Raw genomic sequence first — 24,823 nt, 5'->3', positions numbered from 1 at the left:
TCAGTTGTGTTTTACATTTGTTGAGTGAGTACCTACGGTGTCCAGTATTGATCTGTGTTCTGGGAATACATCAGAGTCCCTGCCCTCACAGAGATTTCCTAATTTTTTATCTGTCTTCCTTTACTGCAATATAACATAAACAAAATAATTATAGATTATGACCATACTGTAAAGGAAATAAACAGGGTAGTATGATGGAAGTAAGGGGGAAGGGGACTGGATAGTAATCTGGATAGTGTGTTTAGGGGAGAATTTTCTGAGGAGATGATGATTTGAGCTGAGATCTGAAGGAGGAGAAGTCAACAGCGTTATGAGCAGGGGAAGGCATATTTGGCACGTATAAAGACCTGCAGGCAGGACAGGGCTCGGCATGTTTGAGGAATATAATGAGACTTGTGTGGCTAGAGCATGGAGAGTGTTGGGGATAGGAGTGTGAAATATGAGATTTAAGAGCTAAGAAGGGCCTTGCCATGGAAGTTCAGAGAATTTGGGCAGTTTCGTTTTTTAAAAAAAATATTTATTTATTTATTTGGCTGAGCTGGGTCTTAGGTGCGGCACGTGGGAGCTTTTAGTTGCGTCATGCGGGATCTATTTCCCTGACCAGGGATGGAACGTGGGCCCCCTGCATTGGGAATGTGGAGTCTTATCCCCTGGACCACCAGGGAAATCCCCATTTGGGCAGTTTTTGCTAGCTGGAATAATTAGGGAAGGTGTTTCAGTTAAGGTGGGATTTGGGGGTGGTAAGTTAGGATAGAAATAGGGTGAGTTGTAAGGCTAGACATCCAAGGTTTGGAGAGATGATATGATGTGGATAAAGGCATAGACATTGAAATAAGCACCAAACCATATTGGATAATTTAAATAGTGTCAGACAGTTGGCAATTGATTAGGTGGGCCAAGTAAGACGCATACTTAGTTCTGCAGTTTCAGTCCTATTCCCCAGGTTGTCAAGACCTCAGAGCTGTGGCAGATTCAGACTTGAGATTTGGGATGTGTGAAATGCTCTATCTTTTGTTATCTGGTCTTTTGCAGGAAACTGAGGGGAGGTTTGAGTGTGTCTTAAAATCTCCTTGCCCTTTCTTAAGAGAACAGAATTATGTTGCCCTTGATTAAGAGACCAGAATGGGAAAATTGCATATAAGGGTGTCAGTATTAGTAATACTATTAAGGAAGAATATGGGATGGGGGGTGATGCTTATTTGGTTATTGTCTGTATATGCCACTTTGGATTGTTGCCCCAAGAGGACATGAACTTTGTTGCAGGCAGAGGGGGATATGGCTATGTATAGGACAATGCTTGGCACTTATTAGGTGCCTAATAAAGGCTTGTTGACTGAATGAATAAATCTACGAGTCTTGAATATTTTGAGGGAAAATCTTATTGTAATATCCATTCTCTTCTAATCAGATACTGAGTACTCTTATACATTATTGCATACTATTCAATTTTTCCAAATTGTTTTGAAATATTACATTCAAAAGTTATATAGCTTATGTAGATATTTACTAATTGGACTAAAATTTTTTTTGGTCACAAAGACAATATAAAATGATTACTTTGGCTAGCATACCTTACTTTTTGCCAATTTGAAGAAGGAAAACTCAGCATGGTAGTAAAAATAAGGACTCACGTTCTTATTGGATCAGACATTTCGGAATGAAGTCATTTTCAGAAATGAAGCTGACACAGCAAACTTCTAGCCCTGCTGAAAACATCTTTTACCACATAGAATCATAATCTTTCATTTTATGAGTGCTACTGTCAGCACTTTTTTCCCTGACAGTTGCTTCATTTTTGTCATCTCAAGGACCCATAGAACCTTAATTTGACACCCGCTTCTCTACTCTTTCATGTAGGTTGTGGTTTCACAGTATTTATCAGTTTCTTTCACAAGTGGCAGAAAATGGAAGAATTGAATAATTGCTTTAATGAGTGCCTAATGTTTGCCTTTCATCACTTTGCATATGTTAATGCATTTAATTGGCAGCTGGAGATATTAGGAATTTTGCAACCATTTTGTGGGAGAGAGATACATGAAGAATTTGAGATGTTTTTGCCCAAAGATACTTTTGTTCTATGAAACATCTGGAAAGTACATTTAGGGGAGGGGAGAAAAACCCAGTATCTTTCCCAGAAAGCAAAGGCTGCAGTAGTGTTATCACTTGCATTCTGCCCAAGTTTACTTCCCTGATTTCTTTGACTATATTTTGGTGAAATATCTACCAATTTTGCATGTATTTGACAGTCTCACGTTAAAAAGTCAACAAAAAATCAACAACAGGGCTCTTGGACATGTACCATGGAGACTTTGTCCTTTAACTTTCTATAATGACTTAATTCTAGAGGTGAGTAAGTGGAATTTTGGGGGAAAATAAGCTTACAGCTATTTGAGGATAGGAGAGAACAAAATAAGGTTTGGTTTTTGAAAAGTTAAAAATTTTATTAGCCTTATTTAAAGCAAAACCAGTGAATACTTAATTTCTTATTTTACCACTTTTTTTTTTTTTAAAAGAAATTCACGTTCTTTTATTTATTTATTTATTTATTTATGACTGTGTTGAGTCTTCGTTTCTGTGCGAGGGCTTTCTCTAGTTGCGGCAAGTGGGGACCACTCTTCATCGCGGTGCGCGGGCCTCTCACCATCGCGGCCTCTCTTGTTGCGGAGCACAGGCTCCAGACGCGCAGGCTCAGAAGTTGTGGCTCACGGGCCTAGTTGCTCCGTGGCATGTGGGATCTTCCCAGACCAGGGCTCGAACCTGTGTCCCCTGCATTGGCAGGCAGATTCTCAACCACTGCGCCACCAGGGAAGCCCCTTTACCACCTTTTTTAAAAAATTAATTTTTTTGGCTGCGTTGGGTCTTCGTTGCTGTGCGCAGGCTTTCTCTAGTTGTGGTGAGCGGGGACTACTTTTTGTTGTGGTGTGCAGGCTTCTCACTGCGGTGGCTTCTCTTGTTCCGGCGCACGGGCTCTAGGTGCTCAGGCTTCAGTAGTTGTGGCACATGGGCTCAGTAGCTGTGGCGCATGGGCTTAGTTGCTCCTCAACATGTGGGATCTTCCCGGACCAGGGATCAAACCCGTGTCTCCTTCACTGGCAGGAGGATTCCTAACCACTGTGCCACCAGGGAAGTCCCTACCACCTTTCTTGATGATAGGATTCTGGCCTTCACTAATTTCTTCCTGTTAGAACAGACACCTAGGAGATGGAACATAAACAACTGAAACAGCCAGTCAGCTCCTAGGGAACATGTGCTGGCTTGAGTGAGGAGGACAAGGCGCAAAAAAATGTTAATTATTTCAGGAGGATTTTCTATAAAGAAAACTTCTGGGTAATGAATGAAATATTTGAGACCTGGTGTTCTTACCTAGCCTCTACCCTAATAATTATTCTAAGAAACCATCTAATTGCTCTATTATTTACTTACACAACTTAAATTCACAACAAAATCATTGTGTCTCACAAAGCTCAGTCAATTAAGTAAACAGGGTTGGGGATTTTATTTTACGCTCCTTACAAGCTAATATGTTAGCCTGATACTGTTTTATGGCTGCTGGCAGAAGACATGAGACTCTAGGGTCAGAGACAAAGAATTTAATTAAGCTACAGCCAGCATCAGGAGATCAGTGTGTTGTGTGCTGCTTCCCCTTATGCCTAAGACTTCCATGTGGGAGATGCAGTGGGTTTGTGTCATAGCTGAGGAACACCGAGCTTGGGGAACCTACTATCTAATAGCACGCAGAAGGCAACCCTGCTCTTTGTCCCAGAGGGAGACATTACTGTATCCTTCAAGGTTGTTTGCTGCAGACACAACCCTATGACATGGCCTGGGTAGAGTGGTCAGGGTCTTGCATTCTTAGCATACCTAGCAAGATGGGTAGGACCACAAGAGACCTATGGGGGACTGTCTCTTCCAACACAGGGTTGTCTACTTTTTAATAATTGGAAGTTATTTTATAGAATTCCAATTTTAACTTATTTTTCAAATTGGAATGCATACATTTATTATTCAAAACGGAGGCAAACTACTTGATCATATTAAGCTTCTTTTGGATTTTTATTAGGGCAAATAAGTTTGAGCAGTAGTTGAATTGCTTTGACTTTCTTTTTTTAAAAATTTATTTATTTATTTATTTATTTATTTATTTATTTTTGGCTCCATTTGGTCTTCGTTGCTGTGTGCAGGCTTTCTCTAGTTGCGGTGCGTGGGCTTCTCATTGTGGTGGCTTCTCTTGTTGGGGAGCACGGGCTCTAGGTGTGCGGGCTTCAGTAGTTGTGGCATGTGGGCTTCAGTAGTTGTGGCTCGCGGACTCTAGAGCACAGGTTCAGTAGTTGTGGTGCACGGGCTTTGTTGCTCCGCGGCATGTGGGATCTTCCCGGACCAGGGAGCGAACCCTTGTCCCCTGCATTGGCAGGTGGAATGAGTGCCAAAGTTTTCTAAGATTATTTCCTATTTACTGAGGACTCTGAAAACAAATCATGAAGTTCAAAAAGAACTGTCTTTAGGTGGCTTGTTCTGTATTTGCCTGAGTTCTCAAGAGTTGGGAAAGAATGTCAGGGTACATGAGTATTAACTGGCACAGGGGCAAGTCCTTTGCATTTAGGCCAGAATATCTGCAAAATGATAGGATTTAGTTAGTTCATTAAGGAATATTCCAATTCTGAAAAAAAAAATCTTATTCTTTATTTTGTTTTTTTAAGTAATATTGGGTGAACTCTTAAATTTTGGTTCTCATAAATTTTTTTTTAATTTATTTATTTATTCATATTTATTTTTGGCTGTGTTGGGTCTTCGTTTCTGTGCGAGGGCTTTCTCTAGTTGCGACGAGCGGGGGCCACTCTTCATCGCGGTGCGCGGGCCTCACTGTCCCGGCCTCTCCTGTTGCTGAGCACAGTCTCCAGACGCGCAGGCTCAGTAGTTGTGGCTCACAGGCTCAGTTGCTCCGCGGCATGTGGGATCTTCCCAGACCAGGGCTCGAACCTGTGTCTCCTGCATTGGCAGGCAGATTCTCAACCACTGCGCCACCAGGGAAGCCCCATAAGTTTATTTGAAGCTAAATGTTTATTTCAAGGTTTAAAGACATTTTTCTTACAGTGTATTGCTTCTTTTGGGGGAGAAAGGTAACTATGGTGGAGGTGTAATAGAATTTTTGGGTAGGACAGCAAAAGGTTATATAAACCATATTCTCTAAAGTGACTGGATTTGATAGGAGAGACACGTGGTGCCGATTTTATTTATTCTGTTTAATCCTTTAACCAGACTAGCTGTTTCATTGGATAGGTAAGGAAGGCTTGTTATTCAGAGTTGTTACTCTCTTGATTCTGCATGTCTCTTTCCTGTATCCTAAGTATGAAAATGGGTTACTTCAGGGGGAAATGTGTTTCAAATGAAAAGAGCATTACTTTGAGTGTATTTTGTGTTAGTGTGAATGTAGTGTCTTTTTCCGACATCACTTCTGTCAATTCCATTGTAACACTAACTCTCAGAGTTAGTGTAGACCCCACAGCTTAAGGGCTCATCCCCACAAAACTGCCTCCACTTCAGGCACCAGCTGCAGATGGGGTACCCAGGCTATCCACCCTTCTGCCTGGCTGATGGCAGATTTGGGGTATGGGGTACGTGTCCTCCCCAGGCAGGCACTCTCCAGCACAATGTGTTGACTAACTTGGAAACTCTCTAAATCTTCTTGTTCACCAGTTTTCACAGAGCTCAATCTCCAGTGCTCCCCTCCCCGTCCTCTCTTCCTGAGGTTGGCAGGTAGGGCTGAAAGTTCTAATCCTCTCATCACTTGGTCTTTCTGGTGAGCAGTCCCATCCCAGGGCTAATCAGAGGCTCCATCCTAAGTCATTATTAGGAAGGGACTCATTATGAATGACAAAAGGTTCTGCTACCATTTAGGGGAAATTCCAAGGGTTTTAGGAGCTCTGTGACAGGAATCCTGGACAAAGACCAAACACTTATTTTCACCACAGTGAATACCAAAAATTGGATGGGGCTTTTATTCACACTGTTTACTGTTAATATTTGACACCTTTTTATAAGGGATATAATAGTCTGATTGAGAATATACATTTTTTGCAAAACAAGCTTATTAGCAAATACCTAACCCCCAAATCTTTTCATATGCTCTTTGTGCCTTGTGCCTAGAATGAACTATGGGGCATGGGAAGATAGGGCATCTGTAGCTGGGAGCGTTTTCCCTTCCCTGCATACAAATCCTTTTCCTCAGGGATTGCATTGTTTGGTGGAGTTTAGTTGGCATCCAGCCAATAATAATAATGATACTAAAGAGAGCGTTCCATAGCCTCTTTAAATCCAGAGCTCAAGAACCCCAGAAAACTAAAGGGGCTTTAGTTTTGAGATTCTCAAAGGGTAATTTGGACCTCCAAAGCATTTAAGAATGTAGGAGATAACGGTTTTGGTGTGGCTGTCAGGAGGAGTGATAGGTATTGGGAGGGAATGTAGAAGATCCACCTTATTTCACAATTTATCTTCCTTATGATTGGCAGAATCATTTTTTATGCCTTAAGTTGCTCAACACCAACCAATTCCAAGTTCTGGTACAAATGAACTTCATTATTAAAGAGAAATAGTCTTAGTTATTGGTGCAGAATAACTTTTCTAGCCACTCTGGATAGCAGAATGGTACATTGGTACTACATAGACTCTGCTGTTATAGTGATTTGACGTTGTTTAAATAGGAAGTTAACATAAGGATTTACAAACATGTCTGGCTTAGTTTCCTCCATGTTGTTGAAGCTGGCATTGTATATATTGCAAGAACAAAGTCTCTCCCCTGGCCCCCTACTCCCTCCCCATCTGTGGGTCATCTGGTGACATTTCAGTACATGAAATTATTAATAATACATGTCAAATGCTTTGCAGAATAATCCTAATTAAATTGGAACTTGACTCTGAAATGACCGCCTTTGTAGTGATAGCTCTAAATTTGACTACATTTGTAGTAAAGACAATGAGTACTATAAAAGTGCCTTTACTCATTTAAGAGTAGGTGCAAACATTTACTAAGCGTTTACCAGAGGCCAGGCACTGTTTTGAATTCCTTACATATATTATCTTATTCAATCAACTTACCCTATGAGAAAAGTATTACTATTTTCATTTTTGAGCTAAGGGAAAACTGAGCAGTTATATAGCTTGCCTAAGGTCACATAGCTAGAGTGGTAGAGCCAGTCTGACTCCTGAACCAGTGCTCTTAACTGGGGATCCACAACCAGTTTCTGATAGATTGCTGAACTGTCAGGTGAGGAAGCATAAGAAATGGAAGATTTGTGGGTATATAGATAGAAAGGGGAAGAGTGAACTCTATCTTACAAATTCTCTCTTCTCACTTCCCTTCTCCCCAATAAGATTGAGTGGTTGTCTGCAGGGTGAAGAAATAGGAAATGAACTTAACCCCTGTTTCTTGCTTCTTCCTCTGCCTTCCTCTTCCCAGTCTGGCAACTGTCATAGGTATATACTTGCCACTCCATTTGTAGTGATCATATTTGTTTTGATTAATGTCACTTCTTAGGAGAAAGTAGTATAGTATAGAATTTTGGAGCAGAGCCTTGACAGACTGTTTGGGTTTAAATTCCAGTTCTGCCATTTACGGGCTCAGTAATCTTGGTCTAGTTACTTAACTTCGTTGAGCCCTACTTTTCTTACCTGTGAAATGGGGACAGTATAGTACATATCTCAGAATTGAGAGGACGAAATGTATGAATATGTGTAATATGTTTAGAACAGTATGTGGCATATAGTAAATGCTATATAAGTATTGCCACTGGCACTATCATTTGAGAACACTTGGGTTGAACCAGTTTTAAAGCACCTCTGAAGTATCTTGGTTCGTGATCTCTCAGTATACAACATGAGTTTTTCATTACTAAATATGTAAAGTGCCTGGTTGATACAGATAATTCACAGTGATAATTCGGATTCTACTTTTAAGAAACTCACTTCTAGGTGATCTAAATGCCAGTAGTGTCTATCTTAGTTTAGATTCTTTTGTTACTGGTATTTTTTGTCTTGTTATCATATACGGCAGTGCTTCTCAAACTTCACTGTGCATTAGAATTTCATAGGAAGTGTTGCGCTCTGATCTATTAGATTTGGGGTGAGGGCCCAGGAATCTGAATTGTTAACAAACTCATTTCAGGTAATTCTGACTCTGGTTGTCTGAAGTGATAGTTTTGGAATTGTTGATCTAGAGGCTGAATTCAAGCCTAACAGGAAAAAGAGATTATAAAAGATATTATCAATAACAATGTGGACATTAATAAACAGAAACCTCATTTAAGATGGAGTCAGGTGACCAGAAGGGGGCGCTCTCACACCCTACCACTAGACTTTAGTTGTAGACCCGAGAAGTACTTTTGTATCTCCAATAGGGAGAAGGTAAAATAACTGGCTGTTTTATTGTTTTAGGTTAACAACTGTCAGATTTTCATTAGTTTGCATGTAGGCAGTGATAATTAATAACTAAAAAAGCATTTAATTTGGTGTTTAAAGATAGTGATAGGGTCTATTCCAATACCTAAATTATATTGTTAACACCTGTTAAGTGGCTTGGCTTGGTTTTAGGGACTGCTCTGTAAATACAGGGAAATGCAGGAAATACAGGAAAAAATAATACGGGAGTCTTCAAGTGAAGAAGAAATATTTGGGTGGATTTCTTGTTTTTTGTGTCATTAGCTAAATAGCAGCAAATATATTCAGTTCATTTTAGCCTATGTTTTTGGTGCACCTGCTTTGTGCAAAGTGTGAGAAGTTTTGATTAGGTAATAGTCCACCAAAGAGAGAAGAAAGTGCAGTGCAAGTTTTGATCCTCTGGACGAAAATAGGTGTGGTGGGATTGACTTTAACTGGCACAGTTGGTAGAGGAATTCATGTATATTGAGTATGTGCTAGGAGCCAGGTCCTTTTGTATTACTTAATCTTTATAACTTTGCAAGGTGTTGGTGTAAATTATAATTAGTTCTGTTTTACAGATGAGAAAATTGAGGCAAAAAGAGATTAAGAAACTTGCCTAGGTCGCTAGTAAGTGCTGAGCAGAGGTTAAAACCCAGGGTTTTCCTGACTTCAGAGTTAGGAAGATTATTATTGTTATGTATTTAGTTTATGTAGTTCGGAAATTCTTCCCAGCTTTACTAAGCAGGACATGCAAGAAGGGCCTGAATGGCTTGGGGGCTGTTTCTCCTGCTCAGAAAAGATCCAGACTTCTAAAAGTTCTCAAAGTAGTAATGTTAGTGATCTTGCCAAACTGTTTGCGGACCACATTTCTCTCACAAGAGTTCTAGTCACCCATTATCTTTCATTGGAAAAGCTTAAAGATCTTCCTCAGAAAGTTTGGCATTTAGTCGTAGTGTTTTTGCTCTTAAGAATGCAGAGGTATTTTGGGACTTCCTTGGCGGTCCAGTGGTTAAGACTTCGCCTTCCAATGCAAGGGGTGCAGGTTCGATCCCTGGTTGTAGAGCTAAGATCCCACATGCCTCACGGCCAAAAAACCAAAACATAAAACAGAACAATATTGTAACAAATTCAGTACAGCTTGTGGTAGTTTGTGACTTAACCATGTGGCAGTCATATTCATGTCTTTAATCATGGAAACTTTTTGTTTTCAATTTCTTCTTCCTTATTTCCTAGAGAATTTTAATGAAACTTTCAGGAAATGGTAGCTCTTCCTTCACTAGAAGTTTCAAGTTTATAAATGGCCTGATGATTTTGTATTTGCTATGTAGTATGGGTTACAAGTCTTAAAAGTGAATACCATAGGTAGACTGAAGATAGGATCTTCATATTTAGGGATGACAATTGATTTTAACCACAGTTAAAATTTAATAATAGCATTTATCTTAGGTGTTTTTAAGACAAAGTCTCAAAAGTGGTCAAGTTTACTGTAAAGTTACTTGATAAATCCAAATATTATTATAATTTTATTGATTCTAAGACTTTTTCTCTTACATTTAACACCTCTAAATTTAGGATGTATTTTAAAAATTGTTGTCTTCTTAGCATCCGTGAAATATAGTAATTAGGATTCAGTTCTGCTGCTGTAACAGGGAAGTCCAAAATAATAGGGGCTTAATGAAAGAGAAGTTTCTTACTCATGTAAAAGTCTTGGAAGGCAATACAGGGCTGGCCCTTCCTATTGTGTTACTCATCCTTAGCATGTAATTTCTGTCTTCTGGTTCAGTGTGACTGCTTCAGCTTCCATTATCATGTCTGCATTCCAGCCTAAAGGCCGGGATAGGAGAAACTATTACCCTTGTTTTTAAGGCTAGTCTTGAAAATTGCATCCATCGCTTCCATTCCCATTTGCCAGAACTTGGTCACATCTAGCTGCAAAAGAATTTAGGAAATGTAGTCTTTACTAAGAGCCATATGCTTCAGTAAAATTCTGTTACTAAAGAAGAGAGGAAGAATTGGCAGACCGCTAGCAGTGTCTGCCACAGTGATCAAACCTTACTTTCTGTCCAGTGTTGATGATTAAACTATGTAAAAAAAATTGCCCCATAATAATGGTCATGAGAAATAGAAGATACAGGAACTGAACTTGAAACTGATTTTTAGGCACCTGGAAAATATTATGTAGGATGATCAGAACTCTCTCTGCTTACCTTTCTTTTCTTCACTCTGAATTGGAAAGAAATTTTACAGAAGACCTTGTTTTTTAGCAGAATGTTATCCTGTTTTTCAGAGGTGGACTGAGGAACCATGAGAAGACAGCTATTCCTATTTTCTCTTCTTTTATTATTAAGTAAAAGACCTTCTTCTAGAATAATTCTCTAGAATTAATTTAGTACTTGGTTTAGTGTGATTATTTTGATAGGTAATTTGATTTAGTTTAGGGATCAAGATCCTTAACCTAGTATGAATGCTCCTCTAGTGCATTACAGGGAAAATGTAGTCAAGATGGTTTTGATAGGAACAGGAGAATGTATATTTCCTGTAGGTTACTCACTTGTATATACAGAGATTTTTTTTTTTCTTTTCTTTTTTTTTTGAAATTAATTAATTTATTTTTGGCTGCATTGGGTCTTTGTTGCTGTGCGTGGGCTTTCTCTACTTGTGGCGAGCGGGGGCTACTCTTCGTTGCGGTGCGCAGGCTTCTTATCGTGGTGGCTTCTCTTGTTGTGGAGCACGGGCTCTAGGCGCGCAGGGCTTCAGTAGTTGTGGCACACGGGCTCAGTAGTTGTGGCTCGTGGGCTGCTCTAGAGCGCAGGCTCAGTAGTTGTGGCGCACGGCCTTAGTTGCTCCGCTGCATGTAGGATCTTCCCGGACCAGGGCTCGAACCCATGTCCCCTGCATTGGCAGGCGGATTCTTAACCACTGTTCCACCAGGGAAGCCCCAATACAGAGATGTTAACAGACTTTTATAAGTCATGATTAAGAGTTGTGAAGGTTACTGTACGAGCATATAGACCTGGCATCCAATCCACAGTTAGATGGTTCTGTGACATTTTTATGTTTAATAAGGTGGCAGCTTTAGCTAACAAGAAATTGTAATCCCTTCAGAATTATAATTGAAAAAAGGATTTTATCTTAAAATATAGGTATAGAGGGTTTGATGTTTTTTCTTTATTCTTCCAGAAAAACTGTTATAATTTTTCATTGACTCTAAGATGTCATATATCCCACTTTCGTAGATGTCAAAATGTGGGGGGGAAATGGCTGGTAACAAGGGTAAGGAACCTTCGGTAAAGATATGTTCTGATTTTAGAAATGTTGAAGTGTAAAAACAAGCATTCAGAATGGATGAAATGTAATAAATCCTTGGTGCATTTGTAATCAATAGCTTCTTAGAATGGAGGACTACAGTAAGAGAAGCTAAAGTAATTGTATCTGTTTGTAAGTTAGAATGCTTTAGAGTGATCTGACTTTTTCATTATAAAAATCTAGGTTTTGACCTCTTCATGCCATGAATATTGAATTAGTAACTAGGCAACTTGGTGCTGAAAGAGCTGCTGAGGCCAGGGATCACCCTGATCTTTATCCAGTCCCTCATGTTGCTCATCTATTACAGACGGGAGGTGGTGGTGCTCTGCTGCTTATTGGTTATAGCCTGAGTAACTATAGCTCTAAGGTTGGGTAAATGGACCATTCTTTGAAGCAGTGGTCTTTGTATTGCAGTCTAGTACACATATACCTGTACACACACATGTGTGGGCACGTACAACTGAAGGAGATGTTGCACAAAGTAACACTTGACGCACTATGTGGGATTCATTTTGAAATAGCCTCTTCTCTTTCATTATAAAAAGAAACATGCTGCTCTTTATGCTACTTTTGATTTTTTAAAAAATACTTAAGTCGAAACCAATTAAGGATCAGAAACTTAGAAAATTGACTCTTATTTGCAAGTCACTATTTCTCTTTTTAGGTTCTTTTAGCCCTAGTAGTTGGGTTGCTGGTTCTGTTATTGTTCTGAATGAGAGAGCCTGTTGCTAATTGAAGGAAAAAAACACATGTATAAGTACAAATAATTAACAGAAATATCTTTAATCCTTTTGTAGGTCATCATCAAATTTGAAATATTTAAAGTGGATACAAAACTGTTTCAGCAATGCAGACAATTAAGTGCGTTGTTGTGGGCGATGGTGCCGTTGGTAAAACATGTCTCCTGATATCCTACACAACAAACAAATTTCCATCTGAGTATGTACCGACTGTAAGTACAAAGCTTCCATCTATTAGTGAAATATATTATAATTTGATATCCTTTTGAAAACTTTCTCTGTGTACTGAAATTTTTCTGTTGTCTGCCTTTGTTTCCTGTTTTTAAAGATCTTGACTTCTCATGGGTAAATTATATACACTTTAAAATTAAACACCTGAAAAATCAGTGGAAAGTCAGAAGGGGTGATACAAGGGTTTGCAAGAAGTGCTGGGAGGCAAAACTCCAATAGACAAGATTCTAAAGAGTGGTGGTCTCAGTTTGGAGAAGTATGCCCTACATTTTGGAATGAGGTGATTTTTTTTGATATCTTGGCCAATGATTAATCAGTGCTTGGAGGTCTTCTGGGATGATTTTGGGGGTCTTGTAACTTCAGGGAAAGTAGTATGTGTCTCCACTTATTCTCCTTAGGGAATAGAAGGAAAGCTTATGGAGCTGTTGCCCTAGCAGTAATGGAGCTCCAGACTGGTTTTTAGAGGCACAGAAGACCTGTTTTTCTTATGAGAACGTCAACAGAAGAAGCCTTTGGGGATTCTCTCCCACAAATGCTTCTTATCAGCTCCTTGGAAGAGTAGAGGGAAAATTGGAATAACAAAGATACTGAAGTGTGAGAGAGAGAGAGAGAGACAGTTATTTAGAGTAACACTCATTGTGAATGTGTTTGGGGATCCAGTGTTTGTCCCAGGTTGGTTGACCAATCCAGTGGTGTAATTATATTAAACATAGTTGTCTATTCTGTGGTGAGAGAGGAGCTAGGGTTGGCCTGGCCTGGCAATAACCACCTCTGTGAAGTGAGCTCTTTTAGGGGTGGGTTATGAAGCACCTATGTATGATTAATATGGGACTAGTATTGTTTGGAAGTAAAAAGGAAGAAAATGTATTATTACTTTAGGTTAGTCTTCAGAGATGAGAGCATTTTTAAGAGGGTGACAGGTTAAAGGCTTGGTAATTATGTGTAATTGTAATTGAAAGTCTATAATGTCCCAGGGCAGATAAAGTGATTGAGGTAGGCCCAGGCTGTTGGAAGAAAAATTAGGTTTCTTTGAGGGGGAGAAATCATATTTTTAAATACGAAATCGTATTTTCGAGTTGGCCCATTTGGGGACACTCTTAAGTGAAAGAAGTTCTGAGGTTGAAAGGGACTTTTAGGGGACTTTTAGAGATACATCGATTTTGTGGATCTTGAGTGAGGGCAACTGTCAGATTGTTTGTGTTTCAGTCTCCATTTAAAGTTGTTCTCTTGTAAACATGGTTTCTGAGTCTAGGCGTTCTATTTAAGGAGGGCTTATGGGTGTTTTATGTATGTGTTTGTATGTGGATCTCTGGAAAAGGGTTAGGTATGACTTAAGAAAATAACCTGAATGGTTTGAGAGCTTAACCACATTCTTTACACTTCCTTGTTCTTGTTATCGAGAACTGACTTTCCTTGAACTGCCACCTCCCCCAAAGCCCTTGCTTCCAGTCCACTCTTGCTTACGTTTAAACAAGCTCCCAACAACCCACTAAAACATGAACCAGAAAATCAGTGTTAAACAGAGCTGATCTTAAAATGTAACATCCTTCTCCTGGTTGCAAAGCCTTGCTTTTCAATTGTAAATGAATTCAGAGGAGTCCATGAATTAGTGTTGGGTCTTTTTTCATTTAGCACTGTTAGCTCCCATTTTCACAAATAACTTAGTACAACCAATATTAGTATATACCGAGTTTGTTAATGGGTTTTACAGTCTATTTACAAATAGTATACCCTTTTCACTATCCTTAAGTGTACATAAACACACACACACCCCTACCTATATACTATCCTTAAGTATACCCAATTCAAAGAAGATATCTTAGGTCATGTGGTTTGTACCCAATAACATGAGTTTTATTCATGAAGTCCCAACAAGTAATCTGCCAGCTGTTTCTTAGACACATCCCTTGAGTACCTTGAGGGAACCTGCATTTCTCTCTAATGGGAATGTTTGCAACAAGGCTGCTCCTGTCTTCAACCCTGAAAGGAAAAAGATTATCATGGATCTAGGAGATTTTAATACTAGATTAAAAGGAAATGGTCTATGAAGAAATAATTTCTTAGAAATCAGGTTGAAAATTGAGGTGAACTTTAAACTACTGTCTCAAAAGTTTTAAACTTGAATAGGATCATTTTGTATAGCCAGGGGACTCTGCTCCTGTGACACCTCTGAGCCTTCTGTGGGTTTTTATCCAAGCTGCTGGGGTAGAGCAGACATCCCAGAATACATCTCCTGCCACTTTTTCCAAGAACTATTAGGTCATGCAAGGGCTTAGTTGGCAAGGTTGGTCATATAAGAAAGATGGACTAAGAGATGGTTGAGTCTTGGGAAGGAAACATTGTCTTAGCTTAAGAGTTGTCCTGTCCTGTTTTGACCATCCTCTTGCACACTAACAATGTCATATTTTTATGTTTTAGGTTTTTGACAACTATGCAGTCACAGTTATGATTGGTGGAGAGCCTTATACTCTTGGACTTTTTGATACTGCAGGTGAAAACTTGATGTCTTTTATAATGTTTTGGTCTGTAACCATAACACTTGGTGGTTGTATTTTTTTGGACATTTGGGAAACTAGAAGATTAGCATACCATTTGCTTTTTGTTAATAGCAGGATTGAATATTATGATGGTCGATGCTTGACCGAGAAGCAATCCCAGACCTGGAATAGCGAATAGGCATTTGGGGTACCCTGGATGGATGGTGTGGAAGGAGATAAAATAGGATGAGAGCAGAGTACCTTAGACAGGCTGTACTATCACTCTGATATTTGAAGACTTATTTAATATATGTGTCTGCATATTATATGTACAGATAGCTTCTTATATTATCATACTATAGCTTTTTATTTTATACTACATTTGAAAATATTTTGAGGGCAAACCAATATCTAGCTCACAGTATTGACATTTGTGGTCAACTTTTCAGATTTAAGGAACAGATTTCTTTCTTCTTTAAGTATTCCCAGTTTCTCAGTTTTTTTTCCTTGTTTTAACAGTAGCTGCACATCTTCATTTCTGACTTTTCTCTGTTGTTTCTGTTGTCATCAGATCAGTTAGGCAAAGGAAAAATTCAGAAAGGTATCCTTTTGGTATTTAGGAATCCTAACTTTTTCGCTTTTTATGAGTTACCCTCTCACTGTCTGCCAGCTGACATACTGCTCTTATGGAGTGTATCATACTGCCCACTTTAAGGAACTGTCTAGATTCAATTGGGAGGGTGAAATGGAGAGACAATAGTAAACAGTTAAGTTTAGAGACCAGTGGCTTTCTTTTTTTTTTTTTTTTTTTAATAAAGTTATTTATTTTTTATTTATTTTTATTTTGGGCTGCGTTGGATCTTCATTACTGCGCGTGGGCTTTCTCTAGTTGCAGCGAGCGAAGGCTACTCTTCGTTGTAGTGCACAGGCTTCTCATTGCGGTGGCTTCTCTTGTTGCGGAGCATGGGCTCTAGGCATGCGGGCTCAGTAGTTGTGGCACATGGGCTTAGTTGCTCCGCGGCATGTGGGATCTTCCCGGACCAGGGCTCGAACCTGTGTCCCCTGCATTGGCAGGCGGATTCTTTTTTTTTTTTTAAATTATTTATTTATTTATTTATGGCTGTGTTGGGTCTTTGTTTCTGTGTGAGGGCTTTTCTCTAGTTGCGGCAAGCAGGGGCCACTCTTCATCGCGTTGCGCGGGCCCCTCACTATTGCGGCCTCTTTTGTTGCGGAGCACAGGCTCCAGACACGCAGGCTCAGTAGTTGTGGCTCACGGGCCTAGTTGCTCCGCGGCATGTGGGATCTTCCCAGACCAGGGCTCGAACCAGTGTCCCCTGCATTAGCAGGCAGATTCTCAACCACTGCGGCACCAAGGAAGCCCCGGCAGGCGGATTCTTAACCACTACGCCACCAGGGAAGCCCCAGAGATCAATGGCTTTCTAATGGTGTTTTAGGCGTTTAAAGTTTTTATGAATTAAAAATTATGAGTAATGGTATATTAGAGGAAACTTGGAAGATAGACAAAATGAGATAATGACCTACATTTCATGGTAGGTGAGGGATTTTTTTGTGTTTCTGTGTGCCCTTGGAGGCAATCTATATACAGAGAGAAGACAATTTATGGCTACTTGGGGTTGAAAATTAATTTTAAATTTTATTTTCAAATTTCAAAGCTTATTTTTATAAACCTTTACTTTTTTTTTTTTTTTTAAATATTGTTAATTTTTTTTTTTTAATTTATTTATTATTTATTTATTTATGTCTGTGTTGGTCTTCATTTCTGTGCGAGGGCTTTCTCTAGTTGTGGCAAGCGGGGGCCACTCTTCATCGCGGTGCGCGGGCCTCTCATTATCGCGGCCTCTCTTGTTGCGGAGCACAGGCTCCAGATGCGCAGGCTCAGCAATTGTGGCTCACGGGCCCAGTTGCTCTGCGGTATGTGGGATCTTCCCAGACCAGGGCTCGAACCCGTGTCCCCTGCATTGGCAGGCAGATTCTCAACCACTGCGCCACCAGGGAAGCCCCAAACCTTTACGTTTTAATCAGTGTTTAATTTTTTAGCTTTATTGAAGTATAATACAATAGAATTCACTCATTTTAAGTGTTCAGTTTGATTATTTTTGCTGACCGTATAGTTGTGTAACCTCCACCATAATCAAGATACATCATCCTAAAGAGTTTCCTTTTGCCCTTTATAGTCAGTCCCTTCCCTTGACCTGGCCCTAGGCAACCACAGATCTGCTTTCTGTCACTATGGTTTTGCTTTTCTAGAATTTCATATCAGTGGAACCATACAGTCTGTAGCCTTTTGTGTTTTACTTCTTTCACTTAGCATATTGTTTGAGATTCATCTATGTTATGTGTATCAGTAGTTTGTTTCTTTTTATTGTTGAGTAGTATTCCAGTCTATGAATATAGCACAGTTTGTTTTATCCATTTACGAGTTGCTGGTTGTTTGGGTTCTAATTTTAAGCTATGATGGATAATGGTGCTATGAACATTTGTATACAGGTCTTTGTATAGTCTTAGTTTGGGAGTGGGTAAGCCTTTAAATTTAGTTGCACACTTATTAAATCTTTTATTAAAACAGTCAGTTTTGACAGATTGTTCTCAAGGTGGCCTATGGTCCTTTGATTACTATTGGTTTATTTAACTTGGATTGGTCAGACTTTAATCCCAGTCAGCCTCATTTACAACTGTTAAATTTCTTCTAGCACTTTAGATTGCATTTATAAACTTAATGTATTTACTTTTCTGTTTTAAGCAATTCAGTTTGCTTGACCTGACAAGTGAAACATTTCCAAGTTTTTACATATGTAACTTTAATAAACCTGATAATTCACGATTTTCTGTATTTGTTTTAATTTATCTTAAACAGTATTATTTACAGCTTTCATAAAATTCTTAACATTTTCAACAAAAAACCTCAAGATCAGTTACTCAATTACACAGTTTAAATTGGAATCAGAAAACTAATCTATCATGGTGATAGTTTTTTTAAAAATATATTTATTTATTTATTTTTGGCTTCGTTGGGTCTTCGTTGCTGCATGCAGGCTCTCTCTAGTTGGTGGCGAGTGGCGGCTACTCTTCGTTGTGGTGCGTGGGCTTCTCATTGCAGTGGCTTCTCTTATTGAGGAGCATGGGCTCTAGGCACGCAGGCTTCAGTAGTTGTGGCATGCGGGCTTAGTAGTTGTGGCTCATGGGCTCTAGAGCGCAGGCTCAGTAGTTGTGGCGCATGGCCTTAGTTGCTCCGCAACATGTGGAATCTTCCTGGACCAGGGCTCAAACCCATGTCCCTTGCATTGGCAGGCGGATTCTTAACCATTGTGCCACCAGCAAACTCCCATGGTGATTGTTTTAAATATTATAGACACTGAGTATTAAATAAGAATAGGTTATTCCTAAATGTAACTGAAAATTAACAATAATAATGTTGATTTATTTCATCTCTATATTAGATTCTGAATCTTTCTAGGGGTTAAAGGACATTCACTAAGGAAATTATTTTACTATACCAGGCAAATTGGGGAGTTTTCACCTCAACTGGTTAAGGTCGCTATGAGCCAGAGATCTTTTTTGACAGGCACTGGAGACCTGGGACTGTAGGCATCCAGATTGAGTCTCCTATCTTTGATGTACCTACAAGGAGACTCTGTGTCCTTCTCCAAAGGCCTTAATCTCAGAGTCCTGGTTCAAGTCATGCCATTAACTCAATTTTCTTTCTGCTAAAGCTTTCATCCCCACTGAGATAGCCTCTGACTTCCTTTAACTGTTTGGTTACTTTTAACCTGTTGATTGTGTTATTTTATTTTGAATTCTTCAATTTATTTATTCTTTTTAAAAACCTTTTTAAAATTGAAGTATAATTAATTTACAATGTTGTGTTAATATCAGGTGTACTGCAAAGTGATTCAGTTTTTTATATATATATGTATTTTTTTCTTTTTCAGATTCTTTTCCATTATAGGTTATTACAAGATATTGAATATAGTCGTTTTGAATTCTTTTTATACTATTCCTGTCTTTGGCTGAAACTCATAGATATACTAAAATAATATTGTTTAAGACCAGAGATAGGACTCTCCCTCTGTTTCATAGCTTTATTTCTGCCCCTGTGGTCACAACACCAAATTCTTTTTTTTTTTTTTTTTAATATTTTTTTATTTATTTGGCTGCGCTGGGTCTTAGTTGTGACTCGCGGGATCTTTTTAGTTGAGGCATGCGAACTCTTAGTTGCATCACGTGGGATCTAGTTCCCTGACCAGGGATCAAACCCGGGCCCCCTGCATTGGGAGCGCAGGGTCTTAGCCTCTGGACCACCAGGGAAGTCCCCCAAATTCTTGTTTAATGAGTTTCCACAGTTATTTATTTATTTTTTTGCACATGTTTTACTATTGTGTATATAGTTCTATACTTAGCTTTTTTCACAATATGTTTATCATAAGCTCTTTTTCATATTGAATAATTCCAATTCCACCAGCAATTCCTTTCTATGTCAAAATTTAAAATGTTATTCTTTATTATAGAGATATAGGTTTTGCTTATTACAGGAAAATCAAAATATAGATAAGCAAAAGGAGAAAATGAAAAAGCATCTATATCCAGAGACAATCACATCTTAGTGTATGTCCTAAACAGAGCTCTTCCTATACATTCATTGTATTTATACATAGGAAAAAAAAGGATATTCTTCTCTCTGTACCTGACTTTATCTCTTAAAAGAAAAGCATGGTGATACCTCTCAGTGTTGTACTTGTGTGTCATAGTCTTCATGGTTACACAGTAGTCTGTTGTGTGGCAGTTCACACCACAATTTGTTTAACTTCTTTTGTTAATTTAGGGGTCTGTTTGCAGTTTTCTTTCATATTATGATCTTTACTACAGAAACATTTTAGTATTTGGACACACATTCTTTTTTGTCAGTTTTTGTCTTGATTTAACTTCAGGCTTACAGAAAAGTTGCTAATACAAAGAACTCCTTACCAGGTTCACCAGTTCTTAACCTTGTGTGACATTCTCCAGCTCTATATGCATATTGCTTTTATTTCTACGCCATTTGAGAGTAGGTTGCATACATCATGCCCTTTTGTTTCTTAATGCTTCACTGTATATTTCTTAAGAGCAAGGATATTCTCTTACAGTGCACTTATCAAATTTAGGAAATTTGACATTATATATAACATTTTAAACTTTAACCTGTAGTCAACTCTCTAATTTTGTCAGTTGTCCTAATATTGTCCCTTAGAGCAATTTTTCTTGTATAGGTTCTGACCTAGGATCACACATTGCATGTAGTTGTCACTCTCTTTGGTTAGTATCCTTTAGTATGGAACCTCAGCCTTTTATGGTATTGGCATTTTTTTAAGGAAACAGGCCACTTATTTTACAGAATGTTTCTCAGTTTGAGGTTGTCCATTTCCTCATGAGTAGATTCAGGATATTACATATTTGGTTAGAATACCAGATCAGTAATGTTACGTCCATCTCAGGGTATCACCTTTTGGTAAAAGTAATTTTGATCACTTGATTAAGGTGTTGTCCAGTTTTCCTACTATATGTTTAGAATTTTTCCTTTTATAATTAATAATTAATTTGTGAGGAGATACATTAAAATGGTATAAATATTCTTTACACCATTGTCATTAAATAGCAGCCCCTCTAGATTTAATAACCATTGACAATTCTTGCCTGAATTAATTTTTCCTACAGTTGTTGCAAAATGGGAATCTAGGTGCTAGATATGCTCATTGCTACAGAGGTCGGGACAGAGATAAGACAGCAAAACAGCTATAGCATGCTAGTGACTTGTTCTGCACCACAGTGACTTGTCCTGAATATCATTCATTCAACTAGGGAAGAAAATATTAACATGTTTATTCTGGATAATGAGTTTTTGTTGATACTTCCAATTTAGTCCAACTCAGGCAGTCTTCTTTGCCTTCACCAATTCCATATTTTCATCTCCATTTCTTCTATAGTTAGAAGCTAGGTTCCCCAAAAGATGTACCCGTTTTCAGTCCTGCAATACACACAAAACAGTTGCAGAATTGCTATACTATACCACTGTGAAAAACAAATATGTAAGAAGAGTTCAAGATTTGTTTGCAGTAATTTTTTTCTTTGGTCTAATAGCATACAAAGTTCCTTGTTCAAAAGTTACTTGGATTTGTTATCCCCCCCGCACCCCCCGCAAAGTGTGGCTATGTTATTTGGAATACAGTTGGGTTCATTTATGTTTACATTAAAATTGTTTTTCCCCATTCTCATTTATTTTATTTATATATAGTCTTAATTGTTTTCTTAGGTTCAATTTTCAAAACATAGCTTCATTTTAAAATTTTAATCATTGTAATCACAGTCAATCATTCCGGGCATTACCATGGTAATAAACAAGAGAAAGGTTGGACTTTGATGCTAGATAGAGCAGTTAGCTAGATAGTTGACAAGTTGCTTAACTGTGTGGGGCTTAATTACCTCGATATGTAAAATGTTTAAAATATTTTCCTTTTAGAGGTGTTGCGAAGATTCAGTGATAGTTTAATAAAGTGTATACATATGTAAAAACTCAGGAGCTGTGTATTTATGATTCACACACTTTACTATTAAAAAAAACCCAGCACAGGGACTGGAATGTGTTTGGTGTACAGCTAATATTATTCTCTTCCTTAGCAGAAGAATAATATTCAGAACAAGTCATAGTGGTGTACTTAGACCTGGTTTAGCTGATTCTGTTTTTTGTTTGTTTTGTTTTTTAAAAATAACTCCTTTCATTGAGGTGTTTTCTAGTATCTGGCAACCTTCTGCAGTTACTGATCAATTACATTATCAGGAATGACAACGCTCTCCATAGAGATATTTATAGCTGCTTTGGTCTGTAGTTTAGTGCTACTGTGGAACCTTCCAAAGGCGTTACGACTAAGATTTGAATCTTCAGTAAATTCTGCATTAACATGCAATAGTATAGAGTTTTACAGATGTTATACATAAAATAGTAGGAATCTCAGGTTCCAGAGTGTCCCCATTTATTTTTGGATTTTTTTTCTTTTTCTTTTTCTTTTATAATATAAAAGGTATGGAATTATTTAGGAGTAAGCTCCATAGCACAGAGGAAGCAGGGATCACTAAGTGCCATTAAATTTTGAGTACTTGGTTGTAGAAAAAATGTTTAGGTTTTAATTTGTGGTGATAAATTCTGTGAAATGTTTAATTTGTCTTCTTGGGTTTATAATGTCCTACTGGAATTCTCTGAAAGTGTTGTTTTTTAGCAGTATTTATCTTATTTAAATACAGTATCTTATTTTTCTTACCATGAGATCATTTCACATTTTTCATATGGACCAGAGTCCTCAGTTTAAACTGACTTAGTTCCTCTTGAATTCAAATTCTGAATATGAGATTGTGAGGAAGGAAAAAAACCAGCAACTCATGAGATGTATCCGTGCTTTTTGTCAAGTATTAGAAGTTAAGTGATGAGCTGGTGTACTGTTAGAGTAGATATAGTTTAGGACTTGTAGTCAAAACCTGTCTCACACAGTAGAGTGAAATTTTCTTGATCATGTTGTGTACCTTAAAGGATGTTAAATGATAGTGCTGCCTCACACTTAGAGGATAGATTTTAGCTGGATAAATTATGCTTGGATATTGAAGAATCTTGCTCATCTAAGGGATCGTACTCGTTTCCTTAAATGTAGCACTTGTAGCAAATGTAGATGTAAGGTAGCCTACTTTTTGTTTATCGAACAATTTTAATTTTTTTCTCCTTGGGAAAGGAAAAGATTTATAGCTTTGAGGGCTTGTTCATTGCAAGTAAATGGACAGACCAGTACTGCTTTGGATCTAGTGGTAAAAAAGAATGGCTGTATTTGTTTTCTGTCACCAGTCCATCTGAATAGAAGGTTGGTTGCATGTAAAACATTGGGCATTTATTTAGATGCCGGGGCTGAATGACTAAAAATGGAGCCTTCTCTAGTATGCCAGACTTAATTTTTGTGAAATATATTCCATTTGAATAAGGTCTAGGGCTAAGAAAAGGTGTGTGAACGTCTGTACTTTTTACACAGCTTGGTTAACTGTTTTGTTGTCTTATTTTCTGCATTTATTTTTTGTTTTGTTGTTTTATTGGAGCTCTGGTTGTGATGCCTCAAAGCTCCAGCTAGTGTTAGAGCTCAGGCAGTTTGAGAGAATTGTTAAAGAGTTTGGCTGATTTTGTTTTCCCCTTTCTTTCTTTTTTTTTTTTTTTTAAACCTTGGCGATATTGACATTTCAAACCCGATAACTCTTTTTTTTTTTTTTTAATTATTTATTTATTTATTTTTATTTATGGCTGTGTTGGGTCTTCGTTTCTGTGCGAGGGCTTTTTCCAGTCGCGGCAAGCGGGGTCCACTCTTCATCGCGGTGCGCGGGCCTCTCACTATCGCGGCCTCTCCCGCTGCGGAGCACGGGCTCCAGACGCGCAGGCTCAGTAGTTGTGGCTCACGGGCCCAGCCGCTTCGCGGCATGTGGGATCCTCCCGGACCAGGGATCGAACCCGTGTCCCCTGCATTGGCAGGCAGACTCTCAACCACTGCGCCACCAGGGAAGCCCTGTTTTCCCTTCCTTTCCAAATCCCTTCTATGTCTACAGTTGTACATTATATTAATAATTTAAGAAGTGAGAGTTACACATCTTAGTGCATACCTTTGAATTCCTTTGATTCTAACCTTAGCATATTGCTATAGTAAGTATTCAATAAATGCTAGAGGTACTGATGGTGGTTTTATTGTTTTGTAATATCTGCTATTTTGACTTCTCCTTCAACCTTTATTCACTTTCCATAGAGTATTATCCTGACAATACCTTTATTGTCTACTATGATGTATTATTTAAGTGGCAATAAGAATGACATCTTTAATTATCATGTTTTGATAGCTACCCTAAATTCTTGTATTCTCTCAATGCTGGCAAAAACAAAACAAAACAAAAAATCACTGGCATACAAAATATTTAACTTTCCTTTTTTCCCCTTAAAGTTTTTTTTTTTTGTGGTAAAATAATATAACATAAAATTTACCATTTTAACCATTTTTAGCATACGGTTCAGTGTCATTAAGTACTTACCTATTCTTTTATTTGTTTGTTTTTTGGTTTGTTTTTGGCTGCGCGGCATGCGGGATCCTAGTTCCCTTACCAGGGATTGAACCTGTGCCCTCTGCAGTGAAAGCGCAGAGTCCCAACCACTGGACCACCAGGGAATTCCCTTTTTGTTTTTTTCTGTTTGTTTGTTTGTTTTTTTAGGGCTGTTCTTTTAATACATAGGATTGTTGTAGCTTAGTTTTGAAATTGGACTGTTAAATCCTTCCTCTGTGACTCTTCCCTTCCCTTCACAGTTTTGGAAATGTGTATGGATATTTTAAAACACTTTTTATCTGGAAATAATTTCAAACCTATAGAACGGTTGCAAAAATAGTATCAGGAGCCCACATACATCCTTTAACCAAATTTACCAGTTGTTAATGTTTTACCCTATTTGCTGCATTTTTCTCTTTCAACATATTTATACATAATTTTTTCCCCCTGAACTATTTGAGAGTAAGTTGACATTTAGCCTCGAATAGGTATGTATTTCCTAAGAACAGAGACATTTTTGTATAATGGTAATCAACTTAAGGTAATTTAGCA

At 38.3% G+C, this 24,823-nt stretch overlaps 1 protein-coding gene and 1 long non-coding RNA gene across 4 annotated transcripts in view; one reads left to right on the top strand and one right to left on the bottom strand.

Annotated features, from left to right (window-relative positions):
* The window catches only part of CDC42 (cell division cycle 42), a 46,182-nt gene that overhangs the window by 13,500 nt on the left and 7,859 nt on the right, over positions 1 to 24,823 (top strand). For all 3 annotated transcript variants that reach the window (XM_082372852.1, XM_082372853.1, XM_082372854.1), the window contains exons 2-3: positions 12,516 to 12,670; positions 15,108 to 15,180. In XM_082372852.1, the coding sequence (XP_082228978.1) occupies positions 12,566 to 12,670; positions 15,108 to 15,180 (178 nt within the window). In that variant the 5' untranslated portion in view covers positions 12,516 to 12,565. The remainder of the gene's footprint in view (positions 1 to 12,515; positions 12,671 to 15,107; positions 15,181 to 24,823) is intronic.
* LOC309618746 lies at positions 15,102 to 23,103 on the bottom strand. The gene is made up of 2 exons (XR_014238611.1): positions 17,193 to 23,103; positions 15,102 to 16,854 (listed from the first exon to the last, which is right to left on the bottom strand). It is a non-coding gene; the product is annotated as an uncharacterized lncRNA (long non-coding RNA).

Source organism: Balaenoptera borealis (genome assembly GCF_965194805.1).
Source record: "Balaenoptera borealis genome assembly, chromosome: 1".
Taxonomy (NCBI): domain Eukaryota; kingdom Metazoa; phylum Chordata; class Mammalia; order Artiodactyla; family Balaenopteridae; genus Balaenoptera; species Balaenoptera borealis.
Note: the sequence above shows the minus strand (reverse complement) of the source record. Positions and strands in the feature narration are given on the sequence as shown.